Consider the following 17,624-nt stretch of genomic DNA (forward strand, 5'->3'; position numbering starts at 1 on the left):
GAGATCTTCACGTTCAGGTGTTATCAAGAACTGTCCATAGGTATTGCGCAAAATGTGGTGTAATGCTCAGCACTCTTAATAGTTCCTCATGTAACGAATTCCCTAAGAATTCTGGTTTTTATGGCACGTTCTTTACTTCCAGATCTTCAACTCCATATCTTTTGAAAGGGTTCATTCTGGGTTGTTTTTAAATGAAACATGTATGCTTTCCAGGTGAACTAAGTAGGAGGGGAACAAAAAGATTCCCTGAATCTTACAGAATTCATATAATTCAAACCCATCCCATTCCAAAGTAGTTTTGTAGAAACTGCCACATCTCTGACCTTGCTAAACTCTTCTTGCGCACTTGTTAAACGTTTTATTTCCTCGCTGTATTTTTTTCTTTGACGTTTTTGTACAGATGCGAACAAGAAGACATTGAGTTAAAGCACAACTCCACCTTAAAGCAGTTAATGAGAGAGTTCAATACTCAGCTGGCTCAAAAAGAAAGAGAATTGGAAGCAGCAGTAAAAGAGACAATCAGTAAGTGAAAAACAAATATAACCGTAATCAGTCAGAATTGAAAGTAGTCAGAACTGAATCTTCAGTTGTTTTGGGGAAGTGATTTTACCTGGGACTGTGATAAACACATATGTGTTATGAATGCCTGGAGAACCCAGGAGAAGAACTCGCCTTGCTCAGGAAGTAACATATCAACATTATCGTTAGTACAGTTAGGAAAGTGCGTATGTAGGTGTTCATCCTTACCCTTCAGGATGGATCTTGGATCTAGCGCTCTGTTTACATCTGTCATGACAAGAGTTACCTATTGTAACCTATGTTTTTGTCATATGTATAGAAGAAAAAAAAAAAGAGTAAGACTTTGCAGGTGAAAGCACACTGGTAAGTTTCCATTGCAGTGCTACTTTGTCTTCAGCAGTACAAACTTTAACGCTGGGTTGTTGAATGTGTGGCGCTGAAGGGTGCCATTTTGAGAAAGGTAGATCCATCTGAGAATCAGAACGGCATTTTTTTAGCTGCATCTTGCAGATTTCATTCACTGTAACCACTAACAGGTGCCAACTGAATATGGTGTGTGATTGTAATGCCCCGTGGTGATAACTATAGTACAGCATATTTCAGCTTCTCTGTCCATCTTTTGCAACCATAGCGTAAGATGGAGATTAGAGAAGTGGACATAAAGTATGTTTTGACTTCACAGTTACTAGAAGTACCTCTTCAGATGAGGAATTTCTGAAGATTTACAGATTATTCAATCACTTATCTAGATAGAGTGGGAGATAGAATTAGTTGATAAATTTTGGTTGTCATCCTAACTTTTAGAGAAAAGTTCCAGGTAGAAGAAACTGCTCCAGGTATCAAACTACAGATGTATTTTTATACTTTGTAAGTATTAGGATCAAGTGACTTAATAGTTGTTGGCAGTGTGAAAAAAAGAATTTTCCTGGCAATTTTTCCTTATAGTTGCTTTCCACCCTTGCCTTCAATTATTTTTTAAATACTGTCATGATGTAATTAAAAAAAAAAAAAAAGAGCTTTTTCTAATATTGCCTAACTTTTCTTTTATAGGTAAAGCCCAGGAGGTAGAAAATGAATTGATAGAAAATCATCACATAGAGACAACTCAGCTGCATAAAAAAATTGTTGAAAAAGATGACGATCTAAAAAGAACTGTGAAAAAATATGAAGAAATCCTTGAGGTATTTTTTTGAAAAATGATATGACTACATAGATTTCAAAATAACTCTTTTTTGATTGCAAAGCTAGGCAGAAAAACTGTAATTATTCCTAGTAGAGATCTTACTGCCTGAATTGCAGTTGATATGTCTAGTGACCTGCCTTGCAATTAAGATGTTTGTTTCTGTGTTTTGTGGATATATCAGAAATTAATCCCTAGCTCTGATCGTTGAATAAAAACTATACAGATAGGTCCTTATGGCCTTGGGCAATTTGTGTACCAGATTGGAATGAGGAAAGTGGCATTTTAGCTTTACTAGAGTTGTGGCAGTGGTGCTTTTGGTTTTTTTGTAAGGATTTAAATACAGCTCTTATGGGTCAGTCTCACTCTGTATCTCCTTTTTCTGATGCTGTGTGAAGATTCTGTTCTATTCTGGGTGCAGTCTGTTTGCATAGTTCCTTTGGTTGTAGATTTCTTTTTTTACTTGTATTGAACAGTTTATTTGCATGCCATTTACAGATGGACATAGTTTAGCTCTAGTAGTGTTTCAATCAGAAGTTAGCAGCCAATTTCAGTCTAAGGATACTTTACCAAAGATGGCTCCTGTTCTAGCCAAGTTAATTAACCCAGTCCTGCTTGTGTGGCACCATAAGGTTAAATGGTTTGCAGTGGTAGAGTGTGCATCATATTGGCTTGCAGGCTTTAACTTTGGTGATCTTAGTCCTGTTTGCACAAATGATGTAATAAAAGAGAATGTCCCATTATTAGAGCCTGCAGTAATAAATGTAAGGGAGCATCTTTTTTTTTATGCTCAGTTACCAGTCCAGAATTCTTTGTACTGAACATGACTATTTCATACTAAAAATTTCTACATGCAAGCAGGTTGCTGCGTTTGATTTTTCAACTTCCAGCAGATTGAGTAGAGTTATCAGAGTTTTAAATTTTGAGTCCCCTTCTTTTCTTTCTTAATTTAGAAAAATTGCATGATATTAAAAAGATCAAGTTTTTTGGAAACATAGATCTAAACTATGCATTTCTGGAGGATTTAGATTTCTCTTACCTCAGTGTGCAGTGTTTTGCCATTCAGGTTCTCAGTTTATATCCCCAGATAGGTATGTGATTTGAGGCTGTGCAGGTGTAATTCCTCTGTTATCTGATACTTGCAGTCTGTACTGCAGTAGGTCAGAAACACACACGCTATGGTCATTGTGTGATCTTGAAGGTCTAGGCTGATTTGACTTCTGTGTCATTGGAGGACATGAACACTGCCATTTTTTGCATCTCATTGATGATGGCAATGACAGTTACTTGGAACTGCAATAAACTGTAGTTTGATATTTTAAATTTCAGAGTAAATGTTTCTTTTTTAGGTATATATATGTGTGTTTTGGTTTTGTTATTTTTTTTACCTTTTTACCTGAAAAATTATTGCAAGCATCTCAAAAGTTCAGAAATTCTTATGTGAAATTGAAAGTATGTCATGTTCATTGAGGTCTCTGGTAGAAATAGGAGCATATGTATCAGCAGATTTAGCCTAAAGTTACCAGTTACCAGTTATCACCCTAATTTTACTTGACTTGGCTCATGACAGGTTTGAAAAATTTTACGTCATAACATTTATGCAGAGGGAATTGTCTCTGTCACAAATGGTAAGAAGATGAAGCAAAAATAAAGCCCAAAGCCAAAATGAATCTTGCTCATATAACTTTGTGGCTCTCTGTTGCATTTTAAACATGGTTGCTGATGTTAAAAATTAGTCTAATTTGATCTGAGCATGTATCCTTAAAGACAAGCATGATTTATTTAATTAAGCAGTAGTCTAGAAATGGTAAGATTTTAGGTTCTTGATGGACAAAAACATCAAAAAATCCTCAAAAACCACAACCACCACCACCACCATCACGGAACATGCCAGGTATTGAGGATTTTTAACTAAAGGCGTATAAATCTATTAAAAACCCCCAATTTTAGAAACAGTAATTGGTGATATACTTCTGAGAGCATAGAAAAATCTTGTTAATGAAACGAAGCTAACAGTGTTTGGAGGTCATGGTGTTTGAGCAAGATTTTTCTTGAAGATGGATATTCTTAAAACTTTTACGCTTTACAGCAATTTTTACAAGTTACTCAGATACTATGACTTCTCATTCACTAAGAGCAGATGTGCTTTTTTTTGTTTTGGTGATGATTTTTGGGCTGAGTGGCTGCAGAGGGAGGGTGTTTCATTCTTATCTTGGGTTCAAAGAACACTGAAAATTGGCCATGCAGGACAATAATTATTTTTTTTATGACATACCCTAAATCTAACCTGGATCAGCATTCTAGTTCTACACTTGCTTTTCTAGTGAATATTCTGTATCATTATAATTTGTGCTTCTGAGATTTTTTCATAGAACAAAATTTCCATCAGCTGTTCTTTGCTTGTTTTCAGTTGGTTAATTGTACTAATTTTATTCAAAGTACTAATGCGTAGAAGGCAGTCAGCTGACTGCCCTGTGTGATTAGCATGAGTGAAACTAAACTTCTGGTTTTGTTTGGCAGTGGAGACATACACTTGGAATTGGAGTGCTGTTTTATAAGGTCCCTAACATGTGATCTCACAGAAAGGCCAGAGGGGACACAATTTTAAAAAATACTTTTTTTTGCAAAGTGTCATATGGGTAGACTAACTTCCTATGTTTGAGGTCATCGTGTTTTTCTTCTCTGCAAGAAAAGTTCATTTCCTTCCTACCGTTTTTGCCACTGCTGCTTTGCCCTACGGTGCTAGTGCCTTTCAGACCCTTGTGAATGGGGAAGTCATTGGTCATTGTTTCTGAAAATGTGCTTCAAACTGCGTTAGTGCCATCTTTGTGAGAGTGACTGAGGAAACGATTTAAGTCCTTGTGGTTTCTAGAGTAAAGGAATTAACTGTGTATCATCCTCTGCCCCTTCGTGAAGATAATGACCTTCACTCACTTACTGGATTATACTCAAATGCTGGTTTAGTGCCCAAGGGAAACAGGTTTTTTTGGTAATCTTTAAAAATATCAACTGTAGTCGTGACTCTGTAATCTTTACTGTTGAGCACCCCTGTTTGTTTCTTATTCTATTCTGTTGTCCTCCTGTGTATATAGCTTTTATACCAGATTTCAAGCATATTCTTTCTGTGTATAGTGTAACTTCTGTTGATTGCTTTATGTCCACTATACTTAAGGTTTTCAGTTATTAGATGGGTAATTGTTTTTTTCCCCTGTATTTTGAAGTCGCGTGAAGAAGAGATGACAGCAAAAGTTCAGGAGTTACAGGCACAGCTAGAAGACTTGCAAAAGGAATGCAGACAAAGGATTGCAGAAGAGGAACATTGGAACAATGAAAAAGTAAGCTGGCACTATCATTTGTTTTGGTGTGAAACTCTTGGTCTTCATGAAAATCTGTAGTTTATTTCTAGTTGGATTGTTTGTAGATATCTGGCCTTCACTTTCACATACAAAGTAAACCTCTGAAGAAGCTGAAGCATTTGATACCTACCTTTTTTACTCATCCAGTTTTGTTGTTATTAAGGGGGGGGGGGTTTTCCCTCTACATTTCTTTTAGCTGATTTTACTGAAAGCCCTTTAGAAAGAAAGGAAATGGCATTGTCATTTTTAGTGTGATATATTTAAAATTCAATTTTCAGTGGGTTCTGAAATAGTGCCTTGAATATATCAGTTATAGACAGAATGGCCTTCATTGAAAGAAGACTGATTTCATGCTTTTGTCTTTCTGGTAACACTTTTTAATTTGAGGAATTCTTTGATTAAAATATTACTAGTTATTACACTGAGGAGAGGAAAAGTGTATGAGTTGTTGAGTCATTGATGAGAATTCGTATTGACCTTCTGTTTAAATTTTTTATTTTGACAACAGACAGCTCTGGGGAGAGCAAATTTATATAACTCCATGAGACTAGTTATTTTTATAAGTACATGGGTTTTTGGTAATTTTGATTTTTATCATCTTCAGTTAACCCACTGTATCAGAACTAGATGATTGATATTTCTTTCTTCAGTGCTTGATATACTCAGTATTTTTTATGCATTTTAATCTGAATTTTTGTTGTTGTTGTTCTAGGTCACACTAACAGAACTAAAGGTAAGTCTCACATGTTACTTATTTTGCCCTCTAATACTTCTGTTTCAGAGCAGTTTGAAAGCTGAAATGCTGTTTATAACTTTCTGTGTGTTAAAAGGAGAAAGAGATTTTTTCCAGAGGTAGTTATGATGTATTTTCATCAGTTCCTTGATGATTTCCATATGTGACTGTTCTTTCAGGCACAGCTTGCACAGAAGACAACATTAGTCAACGATTCAAAACTGAAAGAGCAGGAATTGAAAGAGCAGGTAAGGGTGATGCTGAACGAGTAAAAAGTATTCTTGTTTGATACTCTGTGTTTTCAGTATTGAAAGGTTTGTTCTTTTCAAGTGGTGATGTGGCACATCTCCACACAAGGTACTATGAAAATAGTAGGCAAACAAAATAGTTTTCACTCATACTTGCTCTCAGATCTGTGTACTTTCCAAAGTACTCTTGTATCCACTGAGAATGAAAATACCACATGCTTGTGATACTGGTTAGCAAAGCAATTGCACTGTGATAAAGGTAACAGTGCATGTCATGAAACTCTGGGTTTTTATTTTCAAAACTAAAACTTTTTGATGACGGTTTTTGTCATGTGCTTTTTTATGTATGCTTTATATATATATATATATATAAATAAAAATGTGGATATATAATATATACATAACATCTACTATAGTTATTTTTATGCATATATACACCTATACACACATTTCCTTAAGTAGTTTCATAGGAGATGGTGTTTAGCGAAAACTGTTTCAGTGATGCTTATTTCACCTGCTTGTCAACACCATTTATCATTTTGACTGTTCTCTATTTAGATTCATGTACTGGAAGACCGGCTGAAAAATTACGAGAAGAACATGTACGTCACACCAGTTGGAACACCCTACAGAGGTAAGTACACAGTTTTCATCAGAAAGAGATTTTTCATTTGTTTGAAAGATACACTTTGGTCTAGACAATGTATTAAAATGTCAGTCTCCTTAAGACACTCATGTAATATTTTTGTGACATCCTTGTTTCGTCTTGTCTGTTATAATAGAGTTGGTGTGTGATTTCAGATGAGCAAATCACACAGCATTTTGTTTGTTGTTAGGCTTTTATGTCATACAGTTAAAAGAGCTCTATACATCAGAGTTCTTAAACTCTCTGCCGTGCAGGTCCCAGGTGACAGGGACAGAGATGGGCACGTGTACAGCATGGCTCAGGCAGGCACTGAATGCCCCATGCTGAGCTGGAACACATCCCCTGTGCCCTTGGCAGGAGCCAGGGGGGGTGGGCATCCCAGGAGAGGCCGATCACAGCCACTGAGGGCTGTGAGCACCCCCAGAACACTGACAGGGGTAGATGTGCACTGCTCATGTGCTCTCCTTTGGACATTGGTTATCGACCACTTTGGAGACAGAGTATGGACCACTGGACCTTCTCTCTGGTGGTGTACTGTTTCTCTCAGGCTCTGTTTTAAAAAATCCACGGGGAAATGAAGAGGTATTGCTTACCTCCAAAAGATTTGCGACTGCTTAGTTGAGGAACACAGTCCTGCATGAGACTGAGGGCTCAAGAACTGAACCTCGCTAGTATCAGAGATGCAGAGTTTTGCCGTCTTGGGGAAACCCATCTCCGTTGGATGAACTCAGGAGACTTTCAGAACCCACATGTTAACACCTATTCTTTGCAAATTTTTGCAGACGGTCAGATTATCTCAGAGTGATGTGCAGCTCTCACTTTCCCCCCCCTCGCCCTCCCCAAAGGTCCATGTCGCCTTCCCACAAGGTGACAGAGCCAAGGATGGGATGTCATTATGGGTATTGAATGCCTTCTGCTAGTGCAGGGCTGGGAAGAAATGTCGTCAAAGATTTCCTCAGTGTGTTCTGATTGGAATAGAAACAGGTAGGAAGAAGCATAGCATAGCATAGTTCAGCTGGAAGGAACCAACACCAGTTACCTACTCCAAGTGCCTGACCAGAAGTTAAAGCATGGCTTTAAAGAGCACTGTCCAAATGCCTCTTCAGTGCTGACAAACATGGGGCATCAACCGCCTCTCAACGAAGCCTGTTCCAGGGTTTGGCTACCCTCTGGGTAAAGAAATGTTTCATCACGTCCAGTGCAAACTTCCCCTGATGGACGCAGGTTTCAGCCATTTCCATGTGTTGTGGCTCTGGGTACCAGGGAGAAGAGATCATCACCTGCCTCTCAACTTCTCCTTCTCAGGAAGCTGTAGAGAGTGATAAGGTCACCGCTCAGCTTCCTCCTCTCCAAACCAGACAAACCCAGAGGACATGCCTTCCAGCACCTTATCCAGTAGCAGGGGTGCCCTCCTCTGGATTCATTCCTGTACCTTATCATTCTTTTTAAATGGTGGGGCCCAGAATTGCCTGCAGTACTGCAGGTGAGACTGCACCAGCACTAAATACAGCGGGACAACCATCCTCTGTTGGCTGGCTGGTGATGCCGTGTTTGATGATGAGGTTTGACCTATTGGCTGCCAGGGCACACACTGCTGACTCCCGTTGAGCCTCCTGCCAACCAGCAGCCCCAAATGCCTTTCTTCAGGGCTGCTGTTACTCCGTCCCAGGTGCAGAATCCAGCATTTGCTCGTGTTCGGTTTCATGCCATTGGTGACACTTAGATTCATATGAGTGACTTGCAGTATAAATATGCCCTTATTTTTGTTTATACAGATGGAAACCTTCACCATACTGACGTTTCCATTTTTGGGGAGCCTACAGAGTTTGAATACTTGAGGAAAGTGCTCTTTGAATATATGATGGGTCGTGAGACGAAGGTACGGAAATTTGTATGTGGTGACAGGTGATTCAGGTTAGAGTACAGTTTAACACCCTTGCTGTACAGATGTGAAATACCATGTGTTTGTGATTTGTTTATTACTGACACGGGATTCAATAGGCTTTCACATTTGTTTTCCAAAGAGGCATGGTCCATAACTTAAAGCTTTGTCAGCATGCCCAGATCAGTGGTAGGAGGAGGAGGCTTTCACATCTCTCACCAGTGTACCTATGAAGACAAAAACGTTTGTGGATAGATAGTGTTTTATTAGCAACAGTCCTGTTGTCATTCAGTCTTAATGTACTAGCACCATATTAGCAAAAGTGATCTTTTGATGTCATCTTGACACAAACGTAGCAGATAATGGATTAAATAATAGTTTGTTAATAGCGCTGAAGATGATGAAGTATCTCTTCAGTTTTTGCTTAAAGATGTTTTGTAGAGCTCCCAAATCTGTGCATCTTAGATAGTATTAATTTACTTTTAAAAGTAGAGAAAAGCTGTTCAGTAGGCTTCTTGTATGCTGCAAGTTGTGAAATCATTCCTAAGCTGGACTTTTACTAGCTTCTTACAGTACTGGTGCTTAGAGATTGACCAGGTTCAAAAGAGGCATGTTGTAACACAAATATTTTTCTTGGATGATGAATTCTACTTGGATGAATTTTTGTATTTGGTTTTTTCCTCCTCCCTGGAGTTCTTCCACTGTTGCCCTGCTTTCAACTTAGACTACTATAAAGCAAAGAGGTTTTATGTAGGTTTCTGTGTTAATTAGCTTTGTTCTTCATTGTGCTCTGTACAGAATAAAACTTGGACTGTGCAGAGCATCTTGTCCTTAGGGGATTCCTCATTCTCTCTCTTTTTATCCCATTTTTCATTGTGATATTAATTCCTTTTTTATTAAAAATAGAAATCCCTGATCCAAAAACCCCAGAATCACTAGTTACCTTCTGTTCACAAGCCTATGGCTCGTTGGATAGCTCTCCTACTTAAACAATGAAATAGTTAAAGGAAAATACCTACAGTAGTAGATTTTATGATTTTGTATTGTGAGGGACTTAGACAAGGGAAAATACTAAAAAAATCCGTCAGCAATGTTTGAGTTTAAAAGAAGTCTTGAAACAGCTTCAGACAACTATTGCATATAACTGATGCACATAGCAAATTTTCATTCAAGAAAACCTAATCTGAAACCTCTTATTTGCTCATCAAGGCTATCTGTCACTGATATTCAAAACATTTCTAGACATGCCTCAAAGCTTTGGAGTATAAATTGTTACATTTTTTTTCTTTTTAACAGTGCTATACTAGAATTTCCATTTCTTCAATAACAGCAACAAATTACAATAAGTGCTAAAGAAAATTGTCTTTAGGTCTTGCTTCTGTGTTTTTTTCAGTCTCCAGTTTTGCTTCAAAAAGTAGTTTCAAGCTGATTTCATCTGCTGGTTTCCTTTCAATCGTTAGATGTGTTGCTGCAAGACACTGATCTTAGTATCTGCTCAGGATTATATCATACAATCTTTAATTTACGGAACTGTACCTTGAGAACTGGTTTCATCTTGCTACACTGGCTGGAGAACCATGAGCAATGATGGTGCGATCGAGAAAATTTTTTAACACTGTCTTAAGCATGTTAGGAAAGGATTGACGTGCTTTTTCTCCCCCCAAACACAGTCCTTGAGTTAAAAGATCTGTATTGTGATTTATCCCCTGAATGCAGATATAACTTTCTCTCAGCTTTTATTTTCCTGGACCAGAAGAGTCATTTTTATATCTAATTTTCTCTTGTAAGATCATTTGGTGGCCCTCCGCTGCGCATGATCTCCTTTTATAGTACCAATATATATGCCATGTCTCAAAGGTGATTCACTAGTGGAGTTGGTGATACCTATGGACATGTTTCCTCTTTATTGAAAGGAGTCCAAAGGAACCTGTGCAGATTATCTAGGATGGATTGCCGTTTATGCAGCCTTGTAAATGGTTCTGGAAGACTATCAAGACATTAATGAATGCACCAATTAGGTTATAGTGCTGGAGAGAGAAATATAAAAACATAAGAGAAATGTGGAGGGTTGATCCGAATTTTAAGAATCCGGAATAACGGTCATAACGTGTAACCTGTAATTTATCACACTCTTTGTAAACTGCTTGACCAAGGTGTGTGCGTGTCTTTGCAGGGGGGCTTTACTGTCTTTAATTTTAAAATATTGCGGAGCATTTTTGTGCATGTGGAATTACTTATAGATAACATACATCTTTTTAGACAATGGCCAAGGTTATTACAACAGTGCTAAAGTTCCCAGCAGATCAGACTCAGAAGATACTAGAACGGGAAGATGCTCGACCAATGGTAAGTTATATAAGTAAAGCAAGTTTATGCATGAGGATTAGGTTTAAAGAATAAGGAATTAGAAACTTATTTTTAAGTCCCCTTTTACCTGTGTCTTCATTCAGCTGAGCTCCTTTTCTTCCTTCTTCCCTCTTCGTCAGTGGAATATCAAATTGGAGCTCTAGATTTGAGTTTGCAACAAGAGTGAGAAAAAAGCAAGCATATTTTCTTTACTAGTATTTTTCCTCGTCATTTAAGCCATATTTCTCACAGTGATGGGTACAACAGAACAAAGCAAGTCCAGTCATTACTACTATTCTGCAGATGAATTTTCTAAGTAAAAAAGTAATCTGACAGAAAATTCATGTTTCTTAAATTCAGAAGTTTCTGTGGAAGTCATACTAGTTTTCACTGGCCTTTCATATATATTTATTTAGCACATGCAAAACCAGAATAAAATAAAAATTTGAACATTTTTACGTTTCATTTGAAGTAGTTACACTAAAATCCTTTTGATCCATTGAAACAAATTTTTTAAAAAAAATCTGTATTTTCATTTGCTTACAGTATCACATCTGAGCAAAGTGTTAAATACTTCAACATTTTCCTGGACACTTAGCATGTTTGAGAATGTCTTGCAATCTTAAATGTTTAAAATACTTTTAGAAGTATATAAATATTGATAATACTGCAGCTCCAGTAAGTACCATGTATCCTAAACATGATTTTCTCTCTGACATTCAAATAGAAAGCTGAGGCCTTTTTGTTTCATTTTGTTTTGGCAAGCTAGAGTAATATTTAGGAAACATTTTGAGATCAGGGAGATGGACCTTATTTTGCAGTCACTTCAACTTTTTGAAGTTCTTTTCTGTTCTTCCTACAACAGAATTTCATGACTTCTGGTACGAAATAAAACTTTACCTTGAATTCATCCAACAAGTTTCATCCTTGGTATTAAATTTTGGCTAAAATGTATGGTGAGGGTTATTTTGCAGGCTGCAGGTGCTTTGATTGTTAAGGATATTGCCATTAAAAGACAGTCCCTTCTTGGCTCAGATCAGCCTATGAATTTTCTCCTTTCCAAATCCTCAGAGATTGAATTAGACATCTAATGGATACTCAAATACTAGGGCATATTATGAAGGAAATAGTTTTTTTTTTTCCTTCACTTTCGAAGTTAACTAAGTTTGTTTGCTGAAGCACAAATTATTTTGGGCGATGAGTCTTTTGTAATTCTGTTTAGAACTAAAAAGTTAGATCTTTATGAATTTTTCTGTCAAGAAATATGCTTGATTTTTTGGGGTTTTATTTATTGACATTTACTAACATGGTAGTGATGTTTCTCTGCACTTAATATTGGAGTAATGCTGGTATTTGAAAATATTCAGTGTTAAGATCTCATGAGCAATAAAGTTCTGAACTACAAAATAAATGTGTATTTTAACATAAAGCTTGTTTGTATTTTAGTTTACTGCCAGAACATCTGTCATTTTAACATGTAAACTGTTAACTAATTGTGCTACTAGAGTAACTATGTGGTACTAAGTATCTATGAGTAATTATATACCCTCTCAGTGGGGTTGTATTTAACAGGTTTCTGAAAACTTGTAACAGTACAAGGCCAATAAACATACATTAGATTAATGTACCATCTTCACTAATCTAGTTTCTGCTACATGGTTATTGTGTTCTAACTGCAGCGATCTCATCAGTAAACTGTAGGTGTTCACAGAGCTCTTATCTATTAACACTCTATAACACTGTTAACACAGTAGTCCAATAAGCTCTTTTCTTCCTGGCTTTGTAGTTTGCCTCACCTCGCAGTGGTATCTTTTGAATATCCCATCAGTCTGTGCTTAGTTAGCATGTGGGTGAGTGAAGTCTAATACATACTTGTTTTATTTAAAGATGAAACATGTATTATGAGATTAATCATTCCTCTGCTTTTTTCTTGCCTGTTTTCCTTTCTTAAAAATCAAATATTTGTTCTACATGTGTATGGTAAATTTTATTCTACTCTTAATCATGTTTTATTTTACAAAGCCAAGTTTGAAAATGGTAAATATTGATTCAAAACAGATCTTTTTGAGGTATAAGCATAACTTCAAGTATTGATTTAGCTACAGAAATCTCTGAAAAAAAATTCAGATTTTAAATTAATTAACATGTAATATTGGATTTTATTGCACTTGGCTTTGTTTTGTCTTTATTCACTTTCTGAGTTCCTTTTTTGAATAGGCAAATAAGTCAGATTTGTGGGAAACATACTGTACTGCTGGAAATGAACTACATCTTTTAAATATGAGAACAAATTATTCTAAAAAAGATTGATGAAATATTCTCTGTAGAGGGATTAGGATATGATTGCGTGTGAACATATTACCTTTGTGAATCTCAGCTTTGGTTTGGTGTCGAGCAGAGTTAAAGCAGAGGCATTAGGGAGAACAATTAGGTGAGCTTTATAGTTTCATTATGAATCTGCAATGCTAGTTGTGGCATTACAGGAACAGAACAGCTGACTTAGGCCTAGAGACACGGGTTGCATCAGACCAGCCAAGCTAAACAAGCAACAAGCAAGCAGTGGTGGTTGAGGGAGGAATACAATATGGAAGTACACAGGAAAAAGCTTTCTGTGCTGACTGATAAGGTTATAATTTGAGTCACTAGTGGCATTTGGTATATAATAAACTCTGCAGATAAATTCTGTAGCCTATGGTCAGCTCAACTTTTCCTCCTTCGCAGCTGGAAAGCTTTGCACAGTTGCCAGGAATTGATTCAGTGCACGTGAAGCAGTTGCTGTCCCTTGGCTAAAATGTAGTTGTTGTTCTGTATCACCACCACAGCAAAGCGGATTAACTTAGGCTGTTTCCATTGCTAGTTACCACAGGGCGGTTGATAGGTTATCTTCCTCTCTTGCAGTCATGCAAATACAGCCTTCAACACAAAATAATACTTCTTTCAAAGGAAAAAAATTGTTCGTCTTTACTAACAGTCATGGTTTCCACTTTGTGATTTTTTAAACCTTTGAATACAATGGAGAATGCACTTCATTGCACTTAAAATGCAATAGAGTTTGGACTGTTCACCTCCTGATCGCTTCTGACAAAATCAGCAACTGTTTTTAATAGCCCTCAGTTGAAAAGAATTGAATTGTTGATAATAGTGGAACAAAGCTATTTACAACACTATTTCAGAAGGTGTGTTCGAAACTTACATTCTTGTCATGCTGTTATAATGCTGGTGTAAAAAATTTAGATGTTCTCAGCTGCATTTGAAACATGCCACTGAGGGCTTGTTGATGTTGACCTTAATGTCAGCAATTACCAGTTACACTTTCAGAACTTAAACCAGTATATATGTAAACTGTTCAGACCTCATTATTGGATTGCAATTGCTTACTTCATCTCAAGTATTTTTGTCCCTTATTCTTGGATGTGTATACCTTAGAAATGAAGGTGATGCTGACTTAATTGTGCAGGTGGTCAGTATTTTCGTGTTAGAGGAGGCTTTTTGCTAGCTCTGAAATTATACATTATCATTTCAAGTTTGATGATAGGCCTTTATGCAGAGAGGACGACCTTGTGTTTCATTGGATTAATCTGCAGAGATGTGGTAGACTATTTCCAGTGAGACTTCTGACTGGTTTGCTACAGCTTATTTCATTTTCATCAGTTTCTCAACTGTGTTGCAGGTACTGTAATAGAATTGCTTGCTCAAAATCAGTTAATAATTTGGCAGTTTAATTTACATGAAATTCTTCTACCTGCTAATCATACAATAAATAATTTCATTATTTTAATATTAAGATTATCAAAGTTGCTCTCAGTAACGTAACATTTGTTCATTTCTTCTAATTTTTCATTCTTCTAGTCATGGCTACGACCATCTTGAAGAATTTGTGATGAGAATGTCTCATGACACTGCTGCTTAGAAATATTTTTATATCTCTGTTGTTTTCCCTTGAAAAGGGACAAGAAGAAAAGCTATTATTCAAGGTCACAAATGGAACAGCAAGAACCAAAACTCAGCACCATCTTTGGACCATGAGTATAGTTAAAACTGCCTTGACAGAAATTCTAATCAGGGGTTATTTGGTGATGAGTCTTTCTCTTCTATTGAATACTGTCTTCTATTTTGTGTTAAAAGTTATTTTTTTAAAGGAGAGAAAAGACTTTATCCTAGGAAGGAATTACCCACTACTGTATCTTTATACAGGTTTTACTGGGTGTTTTTTAAGAGTTGAAATAAATTGTTTGTTTTTTCTATTTATTTTTTTTTTAATTTTTGAATGAATTGTGCAATACATTTTGAATGAGTAGTGGTTGAGGTGATTTTTCTGATGAACTAGGAACTTCTGTTGACTATTCTCTCCTGATTTGATCTTGATTGTTTGCTAAAGGTCACTTCTATATGCTTTTGCCTACAATAAATCCAAATTGCAGTACCTCATTTGTTTACTCCTAGCTTTTGTACTTATATTTTTGTGGAGAAAAGGTATGTTCCTGTAAATTCCTGTAAATAGTTAATACGTAACTGTATCATATGCTGATCTGTGACTGTTGACAGCACTAATCTAAATAGAGATGAGATGAAATAAAGTTTATTTACTGTATAATTTTGGAACATCTTTGGTATGACTTTTCTTTGAAAGGATCTACCAGTATTGTTCTTATTCCTGTTTGAGACATCCTTAGCTGAGATATTTCCAGGCTGAAATCGCTCTCATAAAAAGGGCTACTCATTAAAGTACATTAAACTGTACGAAGTCAATGGAGACCTTCAGGTTTTCAAGGGATCACAACCTGTGAAACAGACACGTGGTAAGCTGAAAAGCTGATGTAAGAATGTAGTGAGTGGGGAAGCTTGTGTTGTAAAAGTTTTAAATTATCACAGAATCACAGAATGGTTTGGATTGGAAGGGACCTTAAAGATGATCTATTTCCAACCCTCCTGCCTGGGACACCTTTCACTGGAACACATTGCTTAGGGCCCCATCCAATTTGAACACTTCCAGGATGGGGCATCCACAGCTTCTCTGGGCAACCTCTTCCCACTGCCTCCCTATCCTCACAGTAAAGAATTTCCTCCTATGATTGTCTCTAAATATCTCCTCTTTCAGCTTAAAACCATTCCCTCTTGTCCTGTCGCTATCTGCTCAGGTAAAAACTTGCTCTGGAAGGCTGCAATGAGGTCTCCTTAGGGCCTTCTCTTCTTCAGGATGAACAACCCCGTCTCTCCCGTCATGTCTTCATAGAAGTGCTCCATTCCTCATTTACCTGTACGTTGTTATTATCCTTGTCACTGCGCTGGATCCTTCCCATTGGTTTTGTAAATGGCCTGCCAGAATTTTATCAGCTAAACTTATGCCATTGAGACAGGCAGTTTCTGTTTCTATTTGGACTGAAAATTCCAGTGGGATTAAATGTGAGATGACTTTGGTATTTGGATGTGCAGTAAAAGAAAGAAGAGGATGGAAGTACCATGTTCCTGGCCTTTCCCTGGATAATCTTCCTTGCCAAGAATGGAGAACTGAAATTTTTGTGGACTGACACAGTTTCATATGCATCACTTGTAGCTGAAATAAGTCATCCCAAGAGCACTCTGCAGTGTGAGAGACAAGTGTTCCATTCACCTCCTCTAGCTGCTTTGCTTCCCTCCTTCCTCTGGAGATGGATGAACCTTTTGCTCTCTCCAGCATGTCATCCCACATTTCCTTTAACTTCGTTGGAGAGCTGCCTGAGCATCGCTCAGTGCCCAGGTAATTAACTGAAAAGCCCCATCAGGCCCTCTCACTTCCTTGCTTCAAAAGGCAGAGAGATTTGACTTTGTAGTGCTAATGGGATTGAATGTCATTTGTGGAATTTACTTCATCGTGGCATATTGACTTTCTGCCTAAATCAAATTACTTTTATTCATATTGACTGCACAGTTATAAAAAACCCCCATGAAAATCTTTTTATTAAATGTTATGAATCTCCCTGCTGATCCGATGTAAATGCCCTATTGTTTTCACTTGGTGCTTTAATGAGCAAATCAGTTCTTGCAGTTTTATCATACACTAAAGGCTGAAGTTACTGATAAAGTGGCTTTTCCTTTTTATTTGATATTGACCACTGTGTCACTTAAGACTGGAAAATTTTCCCATCTCCATAATCTTGGTCATACTTAAATGAAGAAGAGAAGACTCTCACTACTCCAAACTTTTTATAAGCCAGCTTGAACAAGAACAGTAAATAATTATACCACTAGGCTTTACGCAGCCAGTATAAAAACACCTTGATGACTGGAAATCCCTTCCATCACTAATCTTTTTTTTTTTTTTTTTTTCACCATCAAATTCTGTAGTTATTACTTCTCTACTTAACCTGTCCCTGAAATATTCCTATGCTAACGTCCACTTTCTGGCATCACGGTCAGCATCAAAAATGGCAGTTCCTAAACAGCAACATACACATGTTGCACCAGAGTACTTGCTCGGAGGGTGATGCTTAAGGGCAACGATTGCGAGCAGGTGGGGGAATGAGAGCAAGGCACAGCGGAGAGAGCTTTGGGTGTGTGGGAGGGGCCGGCTGTGGGACCCGCAGGGGCCGCCAGGGGGCGCGGGGCGTGGCGGGGCCGGGCGGGGCGGGCAGGGAAGCGCCGGCCCAGCTGGGACTCGGCGTCGGGGGCAGCGCGGGCTCGGCGGGCTCGGCGGGCCGGGGCTCATCGCGCCGGGGCTCATCGCTGAGAGGCGCC

At 37.6% G+C, this 17,624-nt stretch overlaps 1 protein-coding gene across 7 annotated transcripts in view; it reads left to right on the forward strand.

The window, feature by feature from the left end:
• Positions 1-15,514, forward strand: part of GOLGA4 (golgin A4) — a 63,186-nt gene extending 47,672 nt beyond the window's left edge. For 5 of the 7 annotated variants that reach the window (XM_027900599.1, XM_027900603.1, XM_027900605.1 and 2 more), the window contains 10 exons: positions 401-522; positions 1,570-1,700; positions 4,921-5,034; positions 5,768-5,788; positions 5,968-6,036; positions 6,595-6,670; positions 8,458-8,561; positions 10,824-10,910; positions 12,697-12,760; positions 14,760-15,514. In XM_027900599.1, the coding sequence (XP_027756400.1) occupies positions 401-522; positions 1,570-1,700; positions 4,921-5,034; positions 5,768-5,788; positions 5,968-6,036; positions 6,595-6,670; positions 8,458-8,561; positions 10,824-10,910; positions 12,697-12,726 (754 nt within the window). In that variant the 3' untranslated portion in view covers positions 12,727-12,760; positions 14,760-15,514. The remainder of the gene's footprint in view (positions 1-400; positions 523-1,569; positions 1,701-4,920; positions 5,035-5,767; positions 5,789-5,967; positions 6,037-6,594; positions 6,671-8,457; positions 8,562-10,823; positions 10,911-12,696; positions 12,761-14,759) is intronic. The other 2 variants (XM_027900602.1, XM_027900601.1) reach the window with 2 other exon arrangements.
• The last annotated feature ends 2,110 nt before the right edge of the window (positions 15,515-17,624 follow it).

Source organism: Empidonax traillii, unplaced genomic scaffold (assembly GCF_003031625.1).
Source record: "Empidonax traillii isolate 1590-97213 ecotype Southwest subspecies unplaced genomic scaffold, ASM303162v1 scaffold741:size898883, whole genome shotgun sequence".
Taxonomy (NCBI): Eukaryota; Metazoa; Chordata; class Aves; order Passeriformes; family Tyrannidae; genus Empidonax; species Empidonax traillii.